The sequence below is a fragment of the Notothenia rossii genome (genome assembly GCF_949606895.1).
Source record: "Notothenia rossii genome assembly, chromosome: 4".
NCBI classification, from domain to species: domain Eukaryota; kingdom Metazoa; phylum Chordata; class Actinopteri; order Perciformes; family Nototheniidae; genus Notothenia; species Notothenia rossii.
Window position 1 is genome coordinate 30,845,853 of NC_136902.1, and position 23,249 is coordinate 30,869,101.

The 23,249-nt window shown below is 40.2% G+C and overlaps 2 protein-coding genes across 5 annotated transcripts in view; both read left to right on the top strand.

The window, feature by feature from the left end:
- Positions 1–206: 206 nt before the first annotated feature.
- On the top strand, positions 207–13,953 carry vwa1 (von Willebrand factor A domain containing 1). Its single transcript, XM_079677009.1, has 6 exons — positions 207–591; positions 7,518–8,075; positions 9,535–9,867; positions 10,513–10,788; positions 11,732–12,007; positions 12,982–13,953. Exons 1-6 carry the CDS (start codon positions 510–512, stop codon positions 13,008–13,010), a joined length of 1,554 nt encoding a protein of 517 aa, XP_079533135.1. The 5' UTR covers positions 207–509; the 3' UTR covers positions 13,011–13,953.
- Positions 13,954–15,355: 1,402 nt separating this feature from the next.
- The window catches only part of ralgapb (Ral GTPase activating protein non-catalytic subunit beta), a 34,603-nt gene continuing 26,709 nt past the window's right edge, over positions 15,356–23,249 (top strand). For 2 of the 4 annotated variants that reach the window (XM_079676655.1, XM_079676660.1), the window contains exons 1-4: positions 15,358–15,580; positions 16,938–17,158; positions 19,715–19,917; positions 20,545–20,711. In XM_079676655.1, coding sequence (XP_079532781.1) covers positions 16,982–17,158; positions 19,715–19,917; positions 20,545–20,711 — 547 coding nt within the window. In that variant the 5' untranslated portion in view covers positions 15,358–15,580; positions 16,938–16,981. Of the gene's footprint in view, positions 15,581–16,937; positions 17,159–19,714; positions 19,918–20,544; positions 20,712–23,249 lie in introns of all 4 variants that reach the window. The other 2 variants (XM_079676656.1, XM_079676657.1) reach the window with 2 other exon arrangements.

Consider the following 23,249-nt stretch of genomic DNA (forward strand, 5'->3'; position numbering starts at 1 on the left):
TTTTGAGATAAGCCTATAACTAGCTCTTTTTCAACTTTAGCTTTGGGTCCCAATAATAAATTGAGAAGAAAAGTCCATGTCTGTATTTTTATTCAAATGTACGGCAAAAATACATTAGCCCTATCAAACGACTTTTATTTTTGAAAGTTTCTCCAGCAAAACTCCTATTTATCTCTCGCGCGCTTGATATTGCTGTCCTCCTGAGCGCGAGCGAGGTGCATTTGCATAGAGAGGAGCGTCCAGAACATTGCGAACACCGACTGAAGTTTGGAGTTTAGTTCAAGTTTAACTTCCAGCGGCTCAGTTTCCCTGTTGGTGGACCATGTTCAACGAAGGACAAAGAGAAGAGGAAAGATAAACAGTGGGGCTGGATTTGACTCGTGAATTATGCTTCTGACTTTAATTAGTGGGAATGTGCTCCTCCGGGCTGTGGTGGATATCTGATTGACTCAAGAACCCACAACATTGGTTTTATCATTTTCTTCGTGGGGAACTTACTAATTTTCGTGATGGAGAGCCGTGTGTTGACATGGATGCTGTTGTGTGTGCTCCTGCGGCCACTGGCTGCTCAGAACCCCGCACCTGAAGGAGGTAAGCCCCCTCACAACTGGATAACATTCATCCTTAAAGTTTAAAGTAGTAATACCACACTGGGAAAATACGCCCTTTACTTAGCCTACAAGTAAAAGTCGTGCTTTCTAAACTTTCTAAACGTATGGAAGTATATTTAGCAATATGTACTTTCAGTATAGGCTACTTCAAGTATTTTACTGCTTGAAGGCTATGCTAATTTTAACTCCATCTCTAACTGCAATGCATCATATTCTATGAGATATAAAACAGTCAAAATGAAGACGTCTGGAGACTCATGACATTCACTGGAGAGGAACTGTAATCTGAGTTACTAAATATAAAGGTAATGTTTGCCTTTGAGATGTAATTGGGTAAAAAAAAAAGCGTATGGTTGAATAAAATCAAAGTACTAAAATACTATAAATAAGGTTCAAGTGCCTTACATTTTTCACTTAAGTACAGTGCAGTACTTGAGTAAAAGTAGCCTGCATGTCTGCAAGTAAATCTTCTCAGTCATTACACAACGTTGTCCCCAGTTAAAAGTGGTATAATGTAACTATAAGTACATTTACTCAAGTATTGTTCTTAGGTACTTTTTTCCCCCTTTACTGTATGTAGGCTACTTTACTTGAGAATTATTTGTTACACTACAATTCAGCGGGCGCTGTACAATAGCTGCAATAGTCCTCCAATTCTATTCTAATTAATTCTTGTCCACAACATGTTGTTGCCAATTAATATATTTGTAGCCCATAATACTTATTAAACACTATTATAGCACTATATAGCTATTTTGTAAATATAAAAATATATTATGCTAATAGGAGATGATGCATGATGAAAGTAACATTTCAATACAGGACTAATAAATTGAGTATTTTAATGTAATTATTGCATTTCTACTTAAGTAAATGATCTCAGTAGCTACTCAATTCACTACCAGTTTAAAACATATTGGTGTTATTGGAAACGCAAATCCTTTTCCATTAGAAATGGGTGGTGCAGCAGGAGGTGGAGTGTCTGTCTGAGCTCAGGGTGGATTGGGGTGGGGTTGGTATTACACCAGTGTTCTCAGAGACATGGCTCCACTCCAGGTATTACACTGGATGCTGATGAAATCCCACAGCCTGAGGGCAGGGGATCCCAAAACGGGGTGCCCATGATGCAGGGACCACCCAGGTGGGCTAGGTAGGGAGGACTTCAGGTGCAAGCAGGTGCACACACACACACACACACACACACACACACACACACACACACACACACACACACACACACACACACACACACACACACACACACACACACACACACACACACAATAGGTTGAATTCCCAGATAATTGTCTGCTGATGAAATTTCTTGGCATTTCAGTAGCAGTGCTTTCCAAGACAAGGACAAAGCGGTCCCCACATCAACTGAGAGATAGTTACTTTTTAATGATCTAGTCACTCATTAAAGTAATAATAAAGAGAAAAGAACTGAGAGCAGGAACGATTGATCTGCAGCTTTACTTTTCCATTTATGATGTACTTAGTAATATACAAAAGATAAGAGGCTCACATATATATAATATGTTGAATAAATGAAGCACATGTGTTCAACTACTGTTCAATATACTGTAAATGAGTATTTTTTTAAATGTATATCTATACTTCTATACTTCACTCCATTTTGCAAGCAAATATTCTACCTATTTTAACACACTGTATTTGACAGCTTAAGTTGGTTGTTACATTATGGAAACAGAGTATTACTGTAGATATAAATCATCTAATAAATAAACATTGACATCAAATGTTTATAATTATAATTAAGCTGCACCTTTACAATCTGTGATAGCCACAAAAATGCATCACTAATCAAAATCCAGTAATTTCAAATATTTGATTCTGAAATGGGTACATATTGAAATAATTGTTAGTTTTGGTAATTTATTGGAATATCCTGATGCCAACACTTTAGTTTGAGTCACATTTTGATTGCAGGACTTTTACTTGTAACAGATGATCTTTACTTGTTCCACAACTTGTTATAATAACATATTTCTTTATTTATCTTACACTAGAGTTGAGACACTCCTCATTTAGTTTAAAGGCTGGTATGTCTCTATGTCATTAGTTCTGATAAATGACGACAGATTGGCCGTCAAAGCAAATGTTATTATTGGTGCCTTTACACCCTGCGGTAAAGCTTGTGCCCATCAAGTGTCTGAGAGGCTAAACTTGGTGGTGGCGACACTCCGCCGAGTCAGTCAGTGAGAGCAGATCTTGTCACCATGTTAACATAGTAGCAGTGAGTGAGATGCTGCCATTTCCATTAATAGGGACCTGATGGTACTGTACCACTATAGCTTAAAGTAATTGAGCTTTTACTAAGTGCACTTGGTGCTATTACTGTCTTTCTTGTGTCATAGGAACTGTGCTATACCCTTCACAAACTTAAACCTCAGGAAAGGAAGGAACATGTTGCTAAATTTATGGTTAATGATTAGTCATTTAAGGATCAAGAATGGTATTTGAGGCCGCCGGATAGCTCACTTGCACTCAAAAAATTGAGCAGTTGAGCCCTGTTAAGACCTTTTTTATGAAATTTAAGTCAGGGTTTTTTTTTTCTATGGAGGAGCTGTCTGCCCATGCACTGGGAACAAAACCCGCTGCGGTAACCCGGGTTTGATTCCGACCTGGGCAAAGTTTACACTGGTCATACCCTCTTTCTCCCCTTAAGTCTGTCATTGGCTTATCCTAATTCCTTATCTAGCTATGTAAACTGTTCTGGGCAAACCTGAAAAGGGAAATATTAACCCAAAATAAGAATACAAATCGTAATACCTGTGTCAATCTAGATTGTTTTTGTGCGAAAACCTACATAGTTCAGGATTGACTGCTCATGTGTCTGTGTAAGATCCCATGTAATATTCCCATGTGTTCAGCAGGTTGCACGACCTCCACTGCTCCAGTCGTGTTTTACGAGGGGCTGCCGGATGTTTTATGCTTCATGTTTCTACCATCACATCACTCAAGTGTTAGCCTTCCTCCAATAGATCCTTTTTATTGCTTCATCCCTAGCAGCAGTCTGCATTTAAACAGGTCTTCTCTCTGAATAAACAGTAAAGAGCCCATCTTCAGACGTCAACATTTGGTTTTTCAGAATAAAGACATACCTGCACACAGGTGGAGGTAGTTGGGGGGTTGTGATACGGAGTGGCGCCCCCCTCGCTCCAAAGTCCATACAGCCTGACAGATGTAAGGAATTCCTTAGTGCTGATGGAGAGAAAGGCAGCGAACGTGTGTGTCTTTATGTGTGTGCACATGTTTGATTTGTGTGTATAGCTACATGCCTCACTGCATTCTCACCTTTCAACACCTCCGAGTCTTATCAACACCTCACATCATGATCAGATAAAAAAAAAAGAGGCATTCGAGGTTATCAAAAACGTCAAGGGCGGCGAGTTGTCTGCAGTAATTATAGTTTTATTAAATAAAGGTAACCTAGAGGCAATCTAAGGTCTCCCTGAGTCATGCATCTCTCACACGTTTGATTTAATTCTCTCGTAAAACCTTGCCTTGAGATTTTATTATCAGGAGTATTTTTCCTGTCCTGACTGACTGTCTGCACAATCTGTCATTAAATATTGCTTTTAGATTCTGTCTTAATTACTGCATCTTCTTTGTTTCTCTCTCTGCTCTTTATACAGCCATCCAGCATTCCTCCTCGCCTCTCGCATGGAACTGCCTGTACACCCCCCCCCCCTTCACCTAACCACTCTCAGTCTCACTCCTCTCCTTTTAACGCCTTTTATTTCCCTGTGTCCCACCTCCTCTCTCCATTCCTTCTCCCTCGTCAGCTAAAGCCCAGCAGCTACTGTTCCCCCACCCCCTTGTGTCCTTCACTCTTGGCATTCCCCTTAAACTTTGCTTCCGTTACGAAATATGGAAAATTGGGGCTGAAAAAATCCACTCTGTGCTCCAAGCTTGCATGCCTTTCATCCATCGTCCACGTTTGAAGTTAGCACAATATCGGCATCATTTTGTAGTTTGTCTGTTTGTTTAGATTTCTTCTTATCTTCTCTTCTGATCTTTGTTGCTTTCATGTTGATAATTCACCCCTATAAATGTTATGGAGCGTGTTGTTCCAAGAAGTTGAATTGAAAAAGGAGGGAAATTCCAGTGAAGAGGGGACTTGTGGAAAAAGTTGTGGGAGTGATTTTGAATATGTCTTCTTGATTTGCTATATATGGTGCATTTCCACTGTAGGGCCTCGCACGGCTTAGTACGGTAATAGGCCTTGGTAGGCTAGGCTCACTTTATGCTGCGTTTCCATTACAGTATAGTAGCTGGGGCAGTAACTATAGTAACGCAGTGTAGGCGGAGCCGTGACGTCATCTTCAATGTGAACCACAAAATCAAACACCAGCCGTTAGTCCTCAGAGCTCACAGCTCCTCATATCTGTTCAGAAACGAGACAAAAGTTAAACAAGTACAAACCACAGACTGTGGACGTTTCTCAATCTCGAGGAAACTGGCTTCCAAGCCAATATTTCAAGGATGCTACGTCATCGAGTGCCGCCAAAGGACTTCCAATCTCCAGCATACTTGGAATTCCACCGAGGTCGCGTCCTTGGTTTGAGGGTAATTTCGAGGCTGCACATGGGTAGACTTCGCGTCCTTAAAATCCCCACAATGCTTTGCGCACGGACCAATTTCCCCAAATCTGTGGCGGAAAATGTAAGGCGGGGCCTCTCATATGACGCACACCTGCACACTTGCTAGCCTGTTCCACTCTTCGTTTTCCGAATGCCAGAAAGGATTCTTGCCTAGCTTCTGAAGCAAGTGACTCGGAAGACATGTGCTCATACTTGCCAACCCTCCCGATTTTCGCTGGAGACTCCCGATTTCACTGCCCTCTCCCGGTTTCCTCCCGGGGTCATATTTCTCCCGCATTTCTCCCGATTTCTGACGAAATCAGATTTACTTAGGACTGTTTCCACTCAGACTTTAATACAGCTACACTATTGTTTGGTTTCCATGGTAGCGCGTCTCTTTAGCAGCACGCGCAACTGAAAGTCTGAGAGGGTGAGGAAAATAGTCACGGAAAACAGAACAAGAATCGACAACTCGACCCTCTGTTCACTCCTTTCCTGTATATCCACATGCTCTATCAAGACAGTGCACACTTACAACTACAATAAGCATGTTAATGTTAATCTAATACAGCTCCGGCGATCCACTAGCACCCCCCACCCCCCCCCCGCAGTGGTTTTGAAAGGCTCCCGATTTCTGAGGTATCAAGGTTGGCAATTATGCATGTGCTACCAAGCAAGCATCCTCGCAATTGAGAAACGGCCTGTCTGTGTCATGGCGAATACGGTTGCTGGTTTATTTATGTCTGTACAGGTCGTTGTTGTGAGTGTGTGTGGACGGTCGGAGCATATACAACGTTAGCTTAGCCGATCTCCAGTGGCGGTTCTAGACCAATTTGACTGGGGGGGCCACTGGGGGGCCAGTTATTTTCTGAGGGGGGAACAATAAATGCAGGACGAAAAAGAAAACTAGACAGTATGAAGTAATTGCGCATAAGAAAACAATGCAATACAGTTATTGGTATTTGTTTCAGTACACTTATTTATTTCAGATATATCTTATAGTTATTACTGTTAGCTTCAGCTTAAGTTATAGTACAATTTTTGCACTAACACCATATCATATTTCTATAAAAATAAAGGCAATGAATAGTTACATCTCTACTTTACATCTAAAATTACACGGATACAATAGTTTAACTCACCTTCAATTATCGTGGTAGTCTCTCGAAACGTAGGTTTCAATCAGTCTTTCTTGGATGCAACGGCCTCTGATGATCCGAAATGTTTGTTTTTCGCACGCTTCAGCCGGACAGTGAACGTGAGTGCACCGCTCTAATGGGTCCTGAGTGCACCGCTCTAATGGGTCCGACTAGAATGACGAATAACGTTAGTTCCGCCTAATCCGTCATTCAATAAATCGTGTAATAAATTAAATTTTTCTTTTTTTCCAATTTTTTCACTTTTCATTTTTAGGGGGGCCACAGGGGGGTCAAAGGTCAGTGTTAGGGGGGCACTGGCCCCCCCTGCCCCCCCTAGAACCGCCCCTGCCGATATCCATTCAGAAAACAAGCTTTTTAAAAGGTTTTTCGCCTGCCGTCTTGTCTGCAGACTTATCAAAGCATTAATTCCTGGTTTTTACTAACCGGTATCTGTATGTTGTTACTTGAAACCTGTATTACAATTAAATCACGGTCAAATATGTTCATTGTGTTGTAGTGGTAGCCACTCACGTCACTAGTTTAGCATATTCATCCCGGTTGTTGGCCCGTCACGCTTAAACCGTGCTATGCGCTGCAGTGGAAATGCGCCAATAGAGTGCTGCAAGGTGATGTATTATTTTTTAAGCCTACCCAAAAGTTAGCATGGCAAGGGCTCCCTCGTCTAAAAGCCATTTTTCCATTTGAGTTCAGAATATTTCAGGAAATAACACGATTTGTTCAACACGCTAATCGTCACATATTAACACCACTGTCATAATGTTTGAAGTGTAAATGCAGTTAGCAGAAGTAAAAAGTTAATGCTAGGCTACAAGGATCATTTCAGCTACATGGCTTCACGTAAATTGCGCTAAGCTAAAGGTGGCTAATATGCATTTAGTAGCCTCATTTAGCCACTTGATGGCAACCGTTGTTTATATGACACATAGAAGCTCTTGACATTCACAAGTGGGGTATTAACTGAAGTATTTTGTTGTTGTAGAACAAGCTTATATTAACCACAGACATAGTTTCAGGCATCCAACCAGAAACGCTTTTTTTTTAAAATGGCAACTTAGAGACGAGGAAACCAGAAAGTGCTTCAATGCTAATTCATTTCAGGGTTTCTATTTACTAAATTCATCTCTCTTTTTCCCCAACAGTGCTAAACTGCTGCGAGGGGGATGTCCTCTTCTTACTTGATTCCTCTGGGAGTGTGTCTTCCTATGAGCACTCCCGAATGCTCACTTTCCTGTCTGAGCTCCTCCTCCCGTTTTCTCTGGGGGAAGACCAGGTGAGGATTGGTCTTCTGCAGGTGGGCACCCAACCACGCCTCGAATTTGGCTTTGGCACCTACAGCACCCAAAGTGGTCTCCAGGGGGCTTTGAAGAACACCAAACCTCTCCGGGGGGACACCAACACAGTGGAAGCGCTGAGGATTGCGAAGGAGTCGGTGCTGAGACCCGCAGCATCTGACGTGGCCCGGGCGGGGCTCCCGAGGGTGCTGGTGTGGTTGACGGATGGGGTGAAACCGGGTGATGTGATTGAACCGATGGCCGAGCTGCGGGAGGAGGGCGTGGCTGTGCTTGTGGTCTCCACTGGACACGGCAACTATCAGGTGTTGAGGCAGGTTGTGTCTCCACCCATAGAAAACAACCTGTACTTTGTGGACATAGATGATTTGAGTATCATCACAGAGGACTTGCGGGATGCCATCATTGGTGAGTATGGTGTGGGTTATTTAGCTGCTGATATGTGAGGCTAATGGTAAGGAGCATGAAATGTGTCACCAACATGATAATTGATTCCCAGTGTTAAACATTAAACAAATAATAAACAAATTTAGGGTCAAGATTGCGGAAAAAGATAACAAAAAAGGGGGTTTACCACAAGTGGATCATAACATATTAGTTATGGATATTAACAGCCCTTTTAGCACTTTGTAGGTCGGTTTGAGGTGTGTCATTGTGTACATATCTTTAAATGAAAAAGGTCCATCATTGAATTAAAGAAATACCGACACCGTACAGCAGGAGATCAATTAATTGTTAAAGGGAATATAATTGTCGGAGACATAAATGAAAGTGTCGTATCAAAAAGTTAATATTTGAAACCTTTTTTTAATTAAAATATTTCATTTTTAAAAATAATGATTTTTTTGTAAATGTAATGATTTTGCATCTTTTGTTGAAACATATAACTTTTAATGTGCAAACCTGAATGATCAATTCAGATTTTTTTTCATTTAATTTACCATTTATTTAAGCGGCAATAGTCAATATTTTGTTATTATTTATTAATGCATCAAATAAGTTTTAACGTAAGAAGATGAAAATGAAGTTGAATGATGATGAAGAAGTGTCCCTGTTATGATTTTTAGGCCCTCAAAAAATCCCACAATGTAAATAAAAAATAAATGTCTACAGCATTTGCTCCAAGATCTAATTACCGACTAATCCCCAAAGCAATGCTCAGCACTTTGAAGTCCACCAATCATTCACAGATGTGTGACATGTCTCCGCGCTCCTCCCTGATTCCAAACATGCTCCTGAAGACAGAGGGACTAAATATCCGGACACCAGAGTGCCTGTGTGCTTGTGTAAGAGTTACTGCAATGAGATATGATGATCTATTAATGGATCAATGATTCAATTCCCTTTGCTGCATCCTCCAACACTGTATATATTTATATATATACATATATATAGACCAGGGGCTGCCCCTTTCTCTGGCCAGATTCGGTATCTGCCATAACACTCAGTTGGGACACCTCAGCAGTTATACAACATATACTGTACATATATATATGTACGTATATATATGTATATGTATATATATATATATGTACATTCTTCAGCTGTAAGACATGATGCATAGTATAAATACGGCTTTTGCACAAAAAGGAGCAATGCAGCCCCTGCTTAGGATCTCATCAGATATCCATGCCTCTATGGCACTTGTTGTTTTGTAGCAGGGATTTACTTAGATGGCTATTTCAAGTTGTCTCATTCTAAGGACTGTGAATGCATCCAGAAATCCAAGTCTGTCTGTCTGTCTATGTTGGTGGCAGTCTGAGGCATATTTAGCACCACTCTGTTGCCTTCTTTTCTCTGTGTTGTTGCAGAATTATTACATCTTTATTTACAATCCTGTGACCAAACTATCTTTGTCCTCCGACAGAGATTATCCGAGCTGAGAGAATGAACGTCCGCGACGTCTCCACCAACTCTGCCACGCTTAACTGGCGACCCGTTCTGTCCGGTTTAAACGGCTACTATGAGATCCGCTTCGGTCCGGTTCTGACGGGAGGAGGGGGGGATGGTGGAGCAGGTGGATCCGGGACCAGTCCCAGCACCGGTGGTGGTCATCACCAGAGAATCACCAAATCTGCAGACTCCAGCACTGCACGGGTGACAGGCCTGAAGCCAGACACCACCTACACCGCCACACTGACCCCAGAGTCCAATGACCAAGCATTTAACATGCTCTCTGTCACCTTTACAACAAAGCCAGGTGGGGTTACCTCCTATTTACTCAGTGTGTCATAAACCCTAACTGGGAATATGCTGCTTTACCTGTTGTATTTTATTGTAAATTAATATACTGTGATTTTTAACAGTTTAAAGAACTCATCTTGCACTCTTGGAAGTTTTAAGGGGATCATTCACTATTATTTGACATTTTATAGGGTAATGTAAGGAAGCCCTGACAGGTCATTCTGAAAAGATTGATCCAAATGTTATAAAATGTCATTGCAACATTTTTTTCAAGTAATGAAAAACTATTAAAAGTAAAACGTATTAAAACATACTTCAAATTAATCACTGGATATTGATTATTTCTTGATTCTCGGGGCTTCTTTAGTAACATTTTATTTTACAGGATTTTAAAAGGCCAATTATATGGCATAATTAACCGCAATTTAGACCAAATTAATTATTTCTTTAATAAACATCCATTATTGGAAACTTTATTTTCATATATTTTGAATTGTATGCTTTAAATGACTAGCATTGTAAAAATGTACATTGCGAATGCTAATTCATTTCAAGTGTACCAATATACTGCCTCTATCTTATCTCTTTTCTTACTATCTACTCCCAGTATCTTGGTCAGATCATTTTCCTCACGTTATCTCATACTGACTGTTTTCCACAGAGGTGCTGAGCCCCGCTGTGGTTACGCTCTCTGAGTCAGGGCCAACCAGCGTCCGGGTGAGTTGGGGTCCTTCTCAGCCGGATCAGATCACAAGTTACTACATCGAGTACTCCGCCCTGCCGAGGGGAAAGCTCCACGCTTTCACTGTGGGCCGAACGCAGAACTCCACCCTCCTCAGGGACCTCCAGCCGGACACCACCTACCTGGTCACCGTCAGTGCCCGGCACACCTCGGGCACGGAGAAGGCCATGTCTGTCAAAGTGTGTACTCCGGAAGGTGAGCTACATGAAGACGATCAGTACTTGAATTTCACTAAGTACATTTACTTAAGTACTGTACTGAAGTATACACTTTTTATGCAACTTTACACTTCTGCACCCTTTCATTTCAGAAGCACATAGTGTACTTTTTTACTAAATGTAGTATTTATCAAAATGAGTTTCTACTTACTTTTCAACTTCAGACTCTTAATACAAAATATGAATAAATACATTTTGTAATTATATAAAGTAGTATATAAAAGTAGTCAGAAAAAAAGAAAGAAAAAGAAGTTAAAATGTGCTTCACCTTTAACATCTGCAACATTATGAACACATTAATGTGTATATTTTGAAGCTAATATTGTTTATAGTAGTAGTGTTTTGAGTGTAGGGCTTTTATTTAAAGTGATTTAACAGTTAAACTGTATTTTTACTCTGTAGTATTGGTACTTTATACTTAAGATTTGTTTTACTTTTCCTTAAGTAAAAGTCCTGTATTCTCTTCGGAAGCCGATGCAGATTGAGGGTCCAGTTACAGCTCACTAATCCTGAGCTGCATAGTCGTTCTTACATTTCACATAATTACTAGCAGCTCCATTCAGGTTTGTACTCCAAGGTCAAAACTGAGCAGCAAGAGCATAAAGCCGATCACATTTTCTATTGTTTGAGTTCTTCTAAAGCATTTCTGTCTTTACTACTATTTTTTGTATTTATTCTTATTATAATGTATTTATGTACAAATACTGCTTTTGGATTCAAGGCATATAATAAGGCATGTGTCTTTGTTTTATTTTACTTATACAGCCTTTTAAGAAATAAGTTTTGTATTTCAAGCAAAGAAAATGCAGGTACAAACCAGTTCAATAAGTAAAGGAAAAAAATAAATAAATAATAATAATATTATTTTTGAAATATACTCCTACTAATGACTTTTAAGACTTTGAGGTCTTTGTTCCCAGTGACCCCGGCGCTGGCGGACCTGCAGCTGACCACAGTGAGCAGTGACTCTGTGCAGGTGGACTGGAAGAGCAGCGCAGGGGGTCTGCGGGGGTACTGGCTCACCTGGGAGGGGCAGCAGAACTCCATCACTGGCCAGCGCTCATCCTTCTATTTGCCGCCCGACTCTCTTTCAACGCGCCTCACACACCTCCCCCCAGCGACCAGAGTGTGTGTGTCACCCATTTACCGGACGGTACGAGGGGAAGGACTGTGCTGCACGGCACAGTTCCAATCAGGTGAGTTTTGAACAGTTTATGTGGTCATCTTACACAAATAAGCTATTTGGGTTGAGAAATCTCTTTCAGATTATGCTACAAAGCTAAGGCCAGATAACATTTTACCTGTTTTTATGCTACAGAACACATTTCGAGGTTAAGTATCTTGCCCAAGGATATTGCCGTCATGTTGACTGCAGTAGTGGGGAACAAACCTCTGACCTTCCGAATGAATGCCGCCCACTTTTTTAGCCGGCTGACAGTCAAGCTTCCCACACACACACACACACACACACACACACACACACACACACACACACACACACACACACACACACACACACACACACACACACACACACACACACACACACACACACACACACACACACACACACACACACACACACACACACACACACACACACACACACACACACACACACAGATGAATTGGTATTGGCACAGTATCTATGCAGATAGTTTTGGTTTTATTTTCCAGGTTTGAGGTATCTGTATTTTCAATTTCTTCCTCTACCAGAAACAATGGGGGTAAATGGATTTGTTTAACAAAATATTGTATTACACCTGCTTTTCTACTTGAATTATTCATTGCTGTGAAACCCACAAATTACATTAACTTCAATTGTATTGGGGTGTACACAATAAATATATTTTACTAAAACTAATCTCAGAACCCTTTTATTAAATTTACAAAAGGACTACAACCGGAAACAACTTCAAATACCAATTTTCATTGCCTACAGTTTTTGCCTTGAAATAAAGCCATCTGCATTTAGAGATCACTAGAAACATGTGTTCATGTCTTGATAACACTGAAGTAAGTCAGAAATGTGTGTTTAATTGAAGTGAATAGACACTTTAAACTGAAACATATTGGACTTAGCTACAGGTGAATTATTTGTTTTTCTTATAGTAGCATTCAGACAGCAGATATTTATTCTCAACTGCTGTTTCTCCCCTCTGCCTTTCAGATGCATTAGCATACGGTTACCAATCCTAGCATCTCTGAGCTGCAAGTGCACCACAACAAACATGGAGGGCCGATGGAAAGAAGAATGCTGACTTTCATCCAATAATTCTTCTCCGTCCTCTCCCCCTCTGTGGATGAGATCCAGGAGAGATGTGGCTTGGCTTACTAAGCAATCATATGGAGGCCATAGACACTTAATCGTGGTCTGGGACAATATGGCCACATGTTGACTGCTACAATCTGCAACACAGAGGACACTTTTTCTTTACCATTTATTTTGTCTCATCAGGTTTACACCTGCATTAAATGTATAATGTTTCAGTTTGGAGAAGCGTTGAGATAAAGATGTTTCTTTGATCTGTTTTGCAGATGCAGAGCAGGGCATGCTGGGAGTGTTAAACATTTTATTTGGCTTGTTTTTGGAGAAAGGCTTTGCACCATATGTGAGCCTCATGCCCCATTTTATTTTTCAAATCCTGCGAACATCTGATTTACATTTATAATGAATACTTATGAGCTGTACTTAAGTGATTTATCTTTTAGCACATGTTTCACACACTGCAAAAAAAGGAATGTAGACATGAGGTCCCTAATAACAGGATTGCATTAAACTTGGAAAAATTACAAACCAACCGCCCACATGCCCTGACACTAAACAGAGATGCTGCATATGATACAACTGTGTGTGACTTAGAGCAGTCTTGTTTTCTCATAGATCCGTAATTCATATTTATTAATCAAGGATCATGCAAGTATGATAATTAAAAAGTATTAACAGACATGCTGTTTACATATTAAGACTGTTACCTTTTCTTAAGCGAGTCTCTGCTGCCCCCTACTGAAAGGATCCTTACAGGCTTACAACTGATATTTCACTGGTATCTTCAAAGCAAATGTATTTTTATAATATTTCTTGACCACTATTTGAAATGTAACAAAAGCTTGCAATAAAGTCCTTTAATAATTTTGTTTATACCAATTGTATTTTTTGTATTTAGTATTGTATATCATGCTAAATATTCGAAGTAATGGCCTCTTTCTTTAAAAGGGGTTCAAATGATTGTTTACCATGCATAATGGGTCTAATGAAAGATTTGTTGGGAGTTTGTCGTATAATTGGGACTCAAATGTAGGATATTTGGGGCTCTGCCACTTTAATCAACTCCATTATTTTTAAAATGGGTCTGTTAAAAATCCCCCATTTTTTTTGCAATGGCAAAAGACCAATAAAGCCACTCTCTAAACCACTTCAGATATCATTTGTATTAGTATTTTCTTTTAAAATAGTGTTTGCCTTTATCATTTCTTAGCAATTCTGGTAAACACAGCACTTTGTCTCTACTTCAGTTTTTATTTTAACCTAGTTAGGTAAAAGTTATAAATAATTTCTGGAAAACAATCTGTATGAGGTGGTGGAATGATAAATATTCTGAATTACAGAAGTCAAGTCTTCAAACGAACATACTGAAATGGAAAGAGGAGTACACTGTTTTTTTTTTTTTACTACTGAGTGATAGTATTTTGAACTTTGCAAACCCCCTGCATGTGAATGGAGATAGTTATGTTGGGTGCTTCATTTTTCAGTGTCTTTTGACATACTTTAAATACAGATTTTCAAATCCAAGAATTCTATCCCAAATACGTCAAAATTATTCCTATTGCCTTATAAAGACAATGGTGACCAGACAAGCCTTTTAACAATCAATTTTTAGGCAACATGAATCAAATATATATGTTGGCAGCTTTAAATGGCTTGGCACAAAGTGTTGCCCATTAAGTGTTGCTAGATTTTGGCTATATTCATAAGATGACCAATAAATAGGCTCTACCAGTTTAGGAGCCAAAACCTCGCGGCTCCCAGTCAATTATTTTTTCCAAACAGTACAGGGTAGGCCTACCCTGATACCATATGGGACAGCAATACAACACATTTTCTTTTTGCAACTGTTGTTTCATCTTAGTTTGTGTCTTCTAAATAGTGCAGCAAAACAGTGAAACCAGGCACGGTTTCACTAATCAGACGATCTAAGGTCAATTATTTTTCCAAAAGTATTCAGAAAACTTCATCATGAAGTTTTGATTATCTTATTTTAGTTTTAAAAAAGCCTGTTACTTATATGGACTATCAGATCTCCTGAGCATCATTACAAAATCATGTTATAGATTAACTCTTTTAATGATTCAGTATATTATTCTTTTGAGTAGTAAAAGTAAACTGGGCCTTCTGTTTTCCTACTCTTACCACTTTCATACCAACGCGGTTCCAGGGCCGGTTCGGAGCTGGAGCTTAAACAGCACCGGTCTTTCCTGTTCACACCGCAGCGGAGCCGCCTCTAGGCTCCGGAATCCGGTTCGTTTCAAGCACCAACAAGTTGTCAGACGAAAGCACCTGAAGGCAGCACCAGGTCGCATGCGGTTGCTGTGCAGGACGTTAGGGGGCGACAACCCACACATCCTGTTTCCCGTTAGCTCATCAAGCTGCAATATTCAAGCCTTGACATTGCGAAGATGGACGCTGTTATGGTCTAGACCTGGATATATAGGAACCACAAAGTGCGAGTTTCAGATCTCTGTTATGAGAACATTTCCCGTTCGTCCAGGTAAATGAAAACCCATCTGCATGCTTTGCTAGCGAGGACACGTTAGCGTCTTTGCAAAGTTATGCAGCTAGCAAAATGACAGCCAGCTCAGCTAATGTCAACGGACGGGCTAGTGCAGCGAGCATTAGCTAAGCTAGCATAATCGGTCCAACTACAGCGTAGTTTGAGATAACTACCTGATAACTTAGCGCAAATAACTGCACGTTTTTCTTAACGACAGCCTTTTGTCGTATCCTCCGAGGGATCACAGAAAAACTAGCTAGCAGCTGATTTTAGCTAATGTCACCAGCAAGAGGAAGAAGATGTTTTGATGTCATGGCTAGCTAGCGTTAGCAGGCTAATCATTTTCAGAACCGTTTCCTGGTTGTGAATCCACAGCTTGTTCGGACCCGAGGTTGAGGATACAAATGCTCTATGGCTTCGCTTGAGCTTAGGGCAAGCAAACGAGCTAACTATAAGTATTACATTTATGCTATGTTATGTGAGCTTTGATATGTTTTGTTATCTTTCGGTGGGGAAAACGTAGCGTTAGCAACAATATTCAAAACCTAGACTGAGTTATCCTGTTTACTGTCAATCTAGCTCTAAGGTTACACATGAAATTACTTTAAACTCACTAGGTTTTATTATACAGTCGTATTATGATATGAATGTAGCGGGCAAATGCCATGGGTTATAATATAGTTAATTATTTCTGTTCAAAATGTTGTCATTACAAACGTAAACCCTGCATTGACCCTTAACCATAAATACACTAGCTAGTTACTTAAGATAAGGGTACATAATTTAGCCTAGGTAAAGTTATTCTGCTTTTATGAACGAAATACTATCGCACTGTAAAATGTGTGTATTTCAGTGTTGGCAGGTTTACTTATTGACAGCTGTGGAGAAGTATTGTTGCTAGATATTAACCCAGAAGCCTTTTCATAGTTTCACCCACTTGCCTTATTAACCCTTAAATGGGCAAGCGCATGGCAATATTTCGAAAATGAATTGCTATTTTCTAATGTATCTAGGCTAAAATGACACAATGTCGTGATCTTTAAAAAAAAAGTGTTTTATCTCACAAGATAAATTGCCCATTTAGGGTTTACAATTGTTATTGAACCCATATAAAATCCATGATACAGCCATTTGACCCCTGTATTACATCCATATTACACCTATATTACAACCATCGTATACCCAAATGGCACTGTTATTTCTATCTGATTGTCTGTAGAGTATAGGCTTCAAAACACAAGTATATCTGTTAGTGATTATCCCTGGTTTATAACCATATCTGGGCAATTTATCCTCCAGGACACAGAAACCATTTAAGGGTTAAACTGACTTCTTTATATGTGTGTGTCTGCAGGTGGAGGCTGGAGGTGTGTTTAGAGTGCAGTACACATCAGCAGCATGTATTCTGAGTGGCGCTCACTGCAGCTGGTGGTGCAGAGTGACCAGGGCCATCTCAGTGTTCTGCACAGCTATCCCACCACCGTGGGCACGGAGGTGGCAAATGCTGTAGTCAAACCTCTGGGTACAGCTGCAAGCCCTGTGGCCACAGAGAATATCCTGAAGACGGACAAGGAGGTGAGAAACACCGATACATCTTGTGTGTATGCAGCACCAAACAATGCATTCTAAGCTAATAGTTCCATCACCATCAGCCGTTTCAGCCTTCAAAATTAATTTCCATATGATTTAAAGGGGATTCACCATAAGACGTAACATACGTTATAGGAGCCTATAGATACTAAACCGTTGGACCTGTCCTCCGTTAAAACATTTTTTTTTTGGTCGGATTTCTTACCATTTTATTATGAAAATTCAATGTAAAGTTATTTTGCATGTAGTAATGCTAATAAAAAAGAACACAAGGGTTATAGTTAGACAAAACTCTAGGCTTCTGCTTTCTTCAGTTGAGTTTGAGCTACTAATGTGAGTTGTTTGACTGGGATGCAAATCATTTTGTGGACATACTGCTAAGTTGTATGGGTATAAAGTGAATAAATGCAGCATATTTTGCACATTGTTTGATATTACGGCAATTTAAGCAGTAATAAACCTAAAGGACCTGCTGGTGTTATCTTATGCTGCACCAAATAAAGGTTATGAACATTAACAGTAATGTATCAGATTTAAAAAAAACTGTTCCTCATTCAGAGGGCTCCTCCATTTACATACAGTTTGACCAATTTAGGTGTGGTCAGTAGCTGCACTGTGCGATATGCTTCCGCTCACCTTTTTTTTTTAATATTATACATTTTATATTGTGTTGTGTGTTTTAGATGGATGAAATGCAACTTTTCTCATTGAAGTCTAAATATTATACCTAATACTTAGAAAGCAAGGTATATGAGAGCAGTTTGAAAAGGTGAAAGATAACTAAAACCCCTTTTTTAGAATAAAAAAACAAAGCAATTTCAGACTTCATTGTGTAGAAGTAGAAGCATCATTAAAGCTATACTTCCCCTTTGGGTCATTATTATCAGATTTGTACACCAAGAGTCAGGCAGGTTTGTCCATTGCTTCCTTTTTTAGATGCACTAAAGCTTTCACACATTTCCCTAAATCATACATTAAACTAGGACTCTGGATAAAGACCAGGGCTATGTTGGATTCATCATTGTCATTGTGTCATGAGGTTGCATGCACTGAGGACGAGGAGCAGGATTTATTTAAGGACTTCTCTGAATTTGGCTTTGTTCATCATTCCCTTAATTCTCAACTGTTCCCCAATTGCTGCTGTCAAACCCCTTGCATGATGCTGCCACTGCCTTCTCACTTTGAGGTTAAGAGTTACATTTTTATCTCATCAGAATCAGAAACGGGTTTATTACCACGTAGGTTGACCCGTACGAGGAATTTGACTTGGTGTCGTGGTGCATACATGAAAGTAAAACAAACATTTAAAAAACACATAGCGAACTATTTTAAGAACACTAAAAATAAAAAAAGACAAAATATAGTAAAATAATATAAAGCAGTAATTTACATTGAAATAGAATGCAATAAAATGTAAAGTATGTGCAGTAAGCAAACCAGATATATCTCTGTCCTCTTTTTTCTAATGCTCTTGAAGTCCATTTATATTCCATTAGGCAAATCCCAGTTGGGCTTTCATATTTTACTTAGGAGTATACTTGGTGAAGCTACTTAAGCGTTATAAAGGCGTGACTGATGGAGTGCTACAGCTTCTCCTTTCTCTGCAGGAGGCTTCAGCCGGAAAATGAACACAGTTTGGTTTCCTTCCTATCTGTATTTTTTTTCACTTATAATTATAATTTTGGCTATAGAAAGTCCAATACATTTGTGTTTGTATTTTCCATATACAAAAAAAGCTCTCTGCGAGCAGGTGAACTGCAGAGCTTACAGCAAGCCAGCATAATGATATTATTATGACGACAGCAAGCATGTGTCAGGAAGGGATTTGAGAGGAGTTGTGTTTGGGTTCAAAATATCTCAGCAATATTTCTCAGGCACATCGTAAGTCTGAAGTGTTGCTGTTGCTTTTGAAGTTCACTTCATGTTCAGGATAATGTTTAGATTAGCCTTCCTGCCACTGCTGATCCAAGCTGTCTCTGCCTGAGTATTATCTGAAGACTGTAGTAAGTTATACAGAGTATTGCAAGAAACTGTCAAAGGAGAGCTGTAATGCAAGTTTTAATGTAGCTGTAATATGCAGGAAAAAATAAACTTGGATTCAGTTTCTGCAGGTCATTTAACATTTAGACATTTGGAGCTGTATCACTTGTAAGAAAACACCTTTGTTGGATTTACAACAATGTTGTTCTGGTGTGTTTCTGATTTGGCAGGAAACTAAAACACATATGGTTTGGAGAGGCGGTGAATTGTTATTGCTGTCATCATCTTGCCCAAAACCTTTGTCCTTTCTTGTTATGAGACAATAAGTCAGATGTGCTAAACTCCTCATGGTAACTCTCTCAGTGCAGACTGACATATAGAAACTGTTTTGTTGAAAAGGAATGGCAGCACTTGACACTATTGAAATATGTCTCGGGAGCTGTTATTGCCTCTGTGTATATACAGGACTCCTTGAAAGCATTTTACTACTGGGAAAAGCTACAAAACAACCAATAACTTGAAACGTTCACTTAACTGAACGAAAAACGGTTTTGTTCCCAGGTGAAATGGACCATGGAGGTGTTGTGTTATGGCCTCACCCTCCCCCTGGAGGGAGACACTGTGAAGCTGTGTGTGGATGTGTACACAGACTGGATGATGGCCCTGGTGTCGCCCAGGGACTCCATGCCTACGCCGGTTGTCAAGGAGCCCAACATGTACGTCCAGACCATCCTCAAACACCTCTACAACGTCTTTGTGCCAAGGTAGGTTCACAGATGAGTGAAATTAAACGTACACTTTTGTTTTTGCACTATATCTGTCTTAAACATATGTGGGAGTACTTATGTATTGATAGTTAGGGATGCACTGATTGCACATTTCTCAGCCTAGACCAGTATTTAAATTACAACTTTAGCCGATGCTGATGTTGAATTTTTCTATTTTGTTTTTATTATTCCCTTTGGTGCCTGGGAAACAAATAAGTCTGTATTATATTATTTCTGCCCGGAATTTATTCCAACTAATCATATAATAATAACTTTCCGGCTAAATAATGATAAACTCACAATTGTCTCGTTCCATCATTATCTATTACCTTTCCTTTTTATGCTAAAAAAACAACATATTGAATATCATTAAATTGCCATTCATTAAATTAAATTGTTAAATAATACGTATTCTGAACAAGTGCATAACGAATAAAAGTAACCCTAACCATTACTTAGACTGTGCTTTCAATGTTATTGTAAACACACACAAAGGCACTAAAAAGACAGTGGCCATTCTCCCTTATATGAAACAACCAAATGCAATTTTACATAATTTTTTGTGTCCTCGCCTGTCCCTCTAAATCCCTCCCCTTATTTCCCACTCTCCCTCTCTCCCTCCAGGCCTGAGCAGCATAGTCTGAACCACATCAGGCTCTGCCAGCAGGTTCTGACTGCAGTCCAGAAGTTGGCACGTGAGTCTGTTTCCATGGTGAGGGAAACCTGGGAGGTGCTATTGCTCTTCCTGCTTCGCATCAACGACACATTACTTGCCGCGCCAACGGTTGGAGGTATGTCCATCCCTGTCATTCACTAACTACTCTGCTGTATTCACATAGTTTTAAGTAAGGGATAATTCAGGGCTCTCGACTAACTTTTTTCACCATCCTCCTGGAACCGTCCCGAAATACAATCTAAGCCGTCCCGAAATTAATGTGGACCGTCCCGAATTTATAATATTAGTTTTTCTACATTATCATTAGTTGAAATCATTCAAAGTGACCTGTAACATAAATAAAACATCATACAAATCATTAGATGATAATTCATCAACCTTTTTATTTGAGTAAATCAGTCAATCACATGAACAAAGGCCAAATATATTGAAACAAACACACAAACGAGAAAATTACTCTAATATTGAATCCAATCAAGTCCCATCTAATTAACAAGAAAAATCCAACACTGTCCTGAAGACAGAACCCAGAGTAACCATTAACTAGGATGACTGTAACACAGTCAGGAGACCTTTACAAACTGCCCCGCCCCCTCGCACACAGAAAGAGATCTCGGCTGGATTGGATAGCTCGAAGATACATCATAGACGCACGTTGTAGTCTTATTGCATATTAGAAACGGAGTTGGCTAAAACTGCGATATAATGTTTATGTAGCAATAATACATATGACATATATTTTTTAAATGTCTCCAGTACCGATAAAAAGTCCGCTAACGTCGGAGCTTAACGTTAACACTGTCTTTAATAATTCCGGCCCGGGGCCCGTTTAATACCGGGGCTCGGTACCCATCCCTACATGGGGAGAGGCGCAGCATATTGCTAAGGACTAAATACGATGGAGGGTTCTCATCTCAGCCTTATTACCCATAGGGGATGAAGTGGAGTAAGTACATAAAGAGGCCGGCGCTCCAGGGTCTGGTTCTGCTGTGCGTTTTTGTGATGTAACGGTAAAACATTTCAGAATTCCTCCACTGGATGCCATTGTCATTGTACATCACTCAACCTGCGAAATACACACACTCAGTACATAGCTAGAATTTGCGGGTGTGTGTGTGTGTGTGTGTGTGTGTGTGTGTGTGTGTGTGTGTGTGTGTGTGTGTGTGTGTGTGTGTGTGTGTGTGTGTGTGTGTGTGTGTGTGTGTGTGTGTGTGTGTGTGTGTGTGTGTGTGTGTGTGTGTGTGTGTGTGTGTGTGTGTGTGTGTGTGTGTGTGTGTGTGTGTGTGTGTGTGTGTGTGTGTGTGTGTGTGTGTGTGTGTGTGTGTGTGTGTGTGTGTGTGTGTGTGTGTGTGTGTCTAAATGTTTTGTGTGTTTATGTTGACAAGGAGGTTTAATAACTGTGTGCTACACAAAACGTGCAGTCGGTTTCATTTTCATCGCCGTTTGTAGTAGAGTTAGCAGGGTATTTTTATTTTAACTCTCGTCCCAAATTCGTCCCAAAATTATTTTTTATCCTCCCTGACACTATTTTTTTCGATGACGGGACGTCCTTAAGCTCGAGCCCTGGATAATGTGCAGGGAGGGATTAATGACTGGCTCGCTACGCATCATTCCGCTCATTACACGGCTACTTACTTTCAATGTCAGAAAGGACATCTTTTGTACGTTTGGGAGACTTTGTTTCACAAACATTGGATATTGAATATGGAGTTCCGCAAGGAAGCATTCTGGGTCCTATTATATTATATTATTTTTTCGTTATAAATGCTCCCTCTACATCAGAGGTGCCCAGTACGTCGACCGCGGTCGACCGGTCGACCGCGGGGGCAATGCTGGTAGATCGCGAGTCATTCATAAATTAAAAAAAATCCAGCTCCGTTAAAATAGACAAAACAGGTTTTGATCCCTCCTCCTTTGGCCTCCCTGCCACTTAATTCAGGAGTTGACTTGATTGACAGAAAAAGCGACCTATTGCTTTCCAGTCTGTTAACACAGAATGCAAAGCGATACAAAATCAGTCAAGTGCCGGGAGAGACAAACAACAAAATGAGTGCGGGAACGAACAAAAAGCTAAAGACATACCACTTCCACACAGAATGGGAGGGAGAATCTTTTTGTGTGATGTCACATTCAAAGGTTATTTGCCTTATTTGTAAAGCAAGCGTCGCTCTGCCAAAGAAAGGTAACGTGGAGAGGCATTATCGGAGTGTTCACAAGGTATATGACAGCGACTTCCCTCCGAGTAGCGAGTTGAGAAAGAGAAAGGTCATGTATTATTGCTACACAAACATTATCTCTTAGTCTTAGTGTCGCCAACTCGTTTCTAACATGCAAAAAGACAAACAAATGCGTCTATGGTCGGTGTATTTTCTATCTTTCCAATCCAGAAGAGATCTCTCTCTCCCCCGTCTGTTTGCAAGGGGGCGGGGCAGTTTACACACACGCATCTGCTACATGCAGCAACACACGGAGGAGATGGTGGAGAGAAGCGCTCCAAGGTGTGGTTACATGTTACCCGTCTTGAGGTGGACAATGCTCGTCACCAAAAGTGTTTAGCATGTAAGGGCGGTAACACGAGCAATTTGTCTAAACATTTAGCAAAAGTGCACCACATTCAGACGGAGGAATGCACCGGGTTCGACTGTCTTTCGAG

Bases quoted from the DNA above. Each gene is read 5' to 3' on its own strand.
- vwa1 (XM_079677009.1), top strand. From the start codon at position 510: ATGGAGAGCCGTGTGTTGACATGGATGCTGTTGTGTGTGCTCCTGCGG. The intron at 8,076-9,534 runs GTGAGTATGGTG...GTCCTCCGACAG, and splicing joins CTTGCGGGATGCCATCATTG to AGATTATCCGAGCTGAGAGA. The intron at 12,008-12,981 runs GTGAGTTTTGAA...TCTGCCTTTCAG, and splicing joins CACGGCACAGTTCCAATCAG to ATGCATTAGCATACGGTTAC.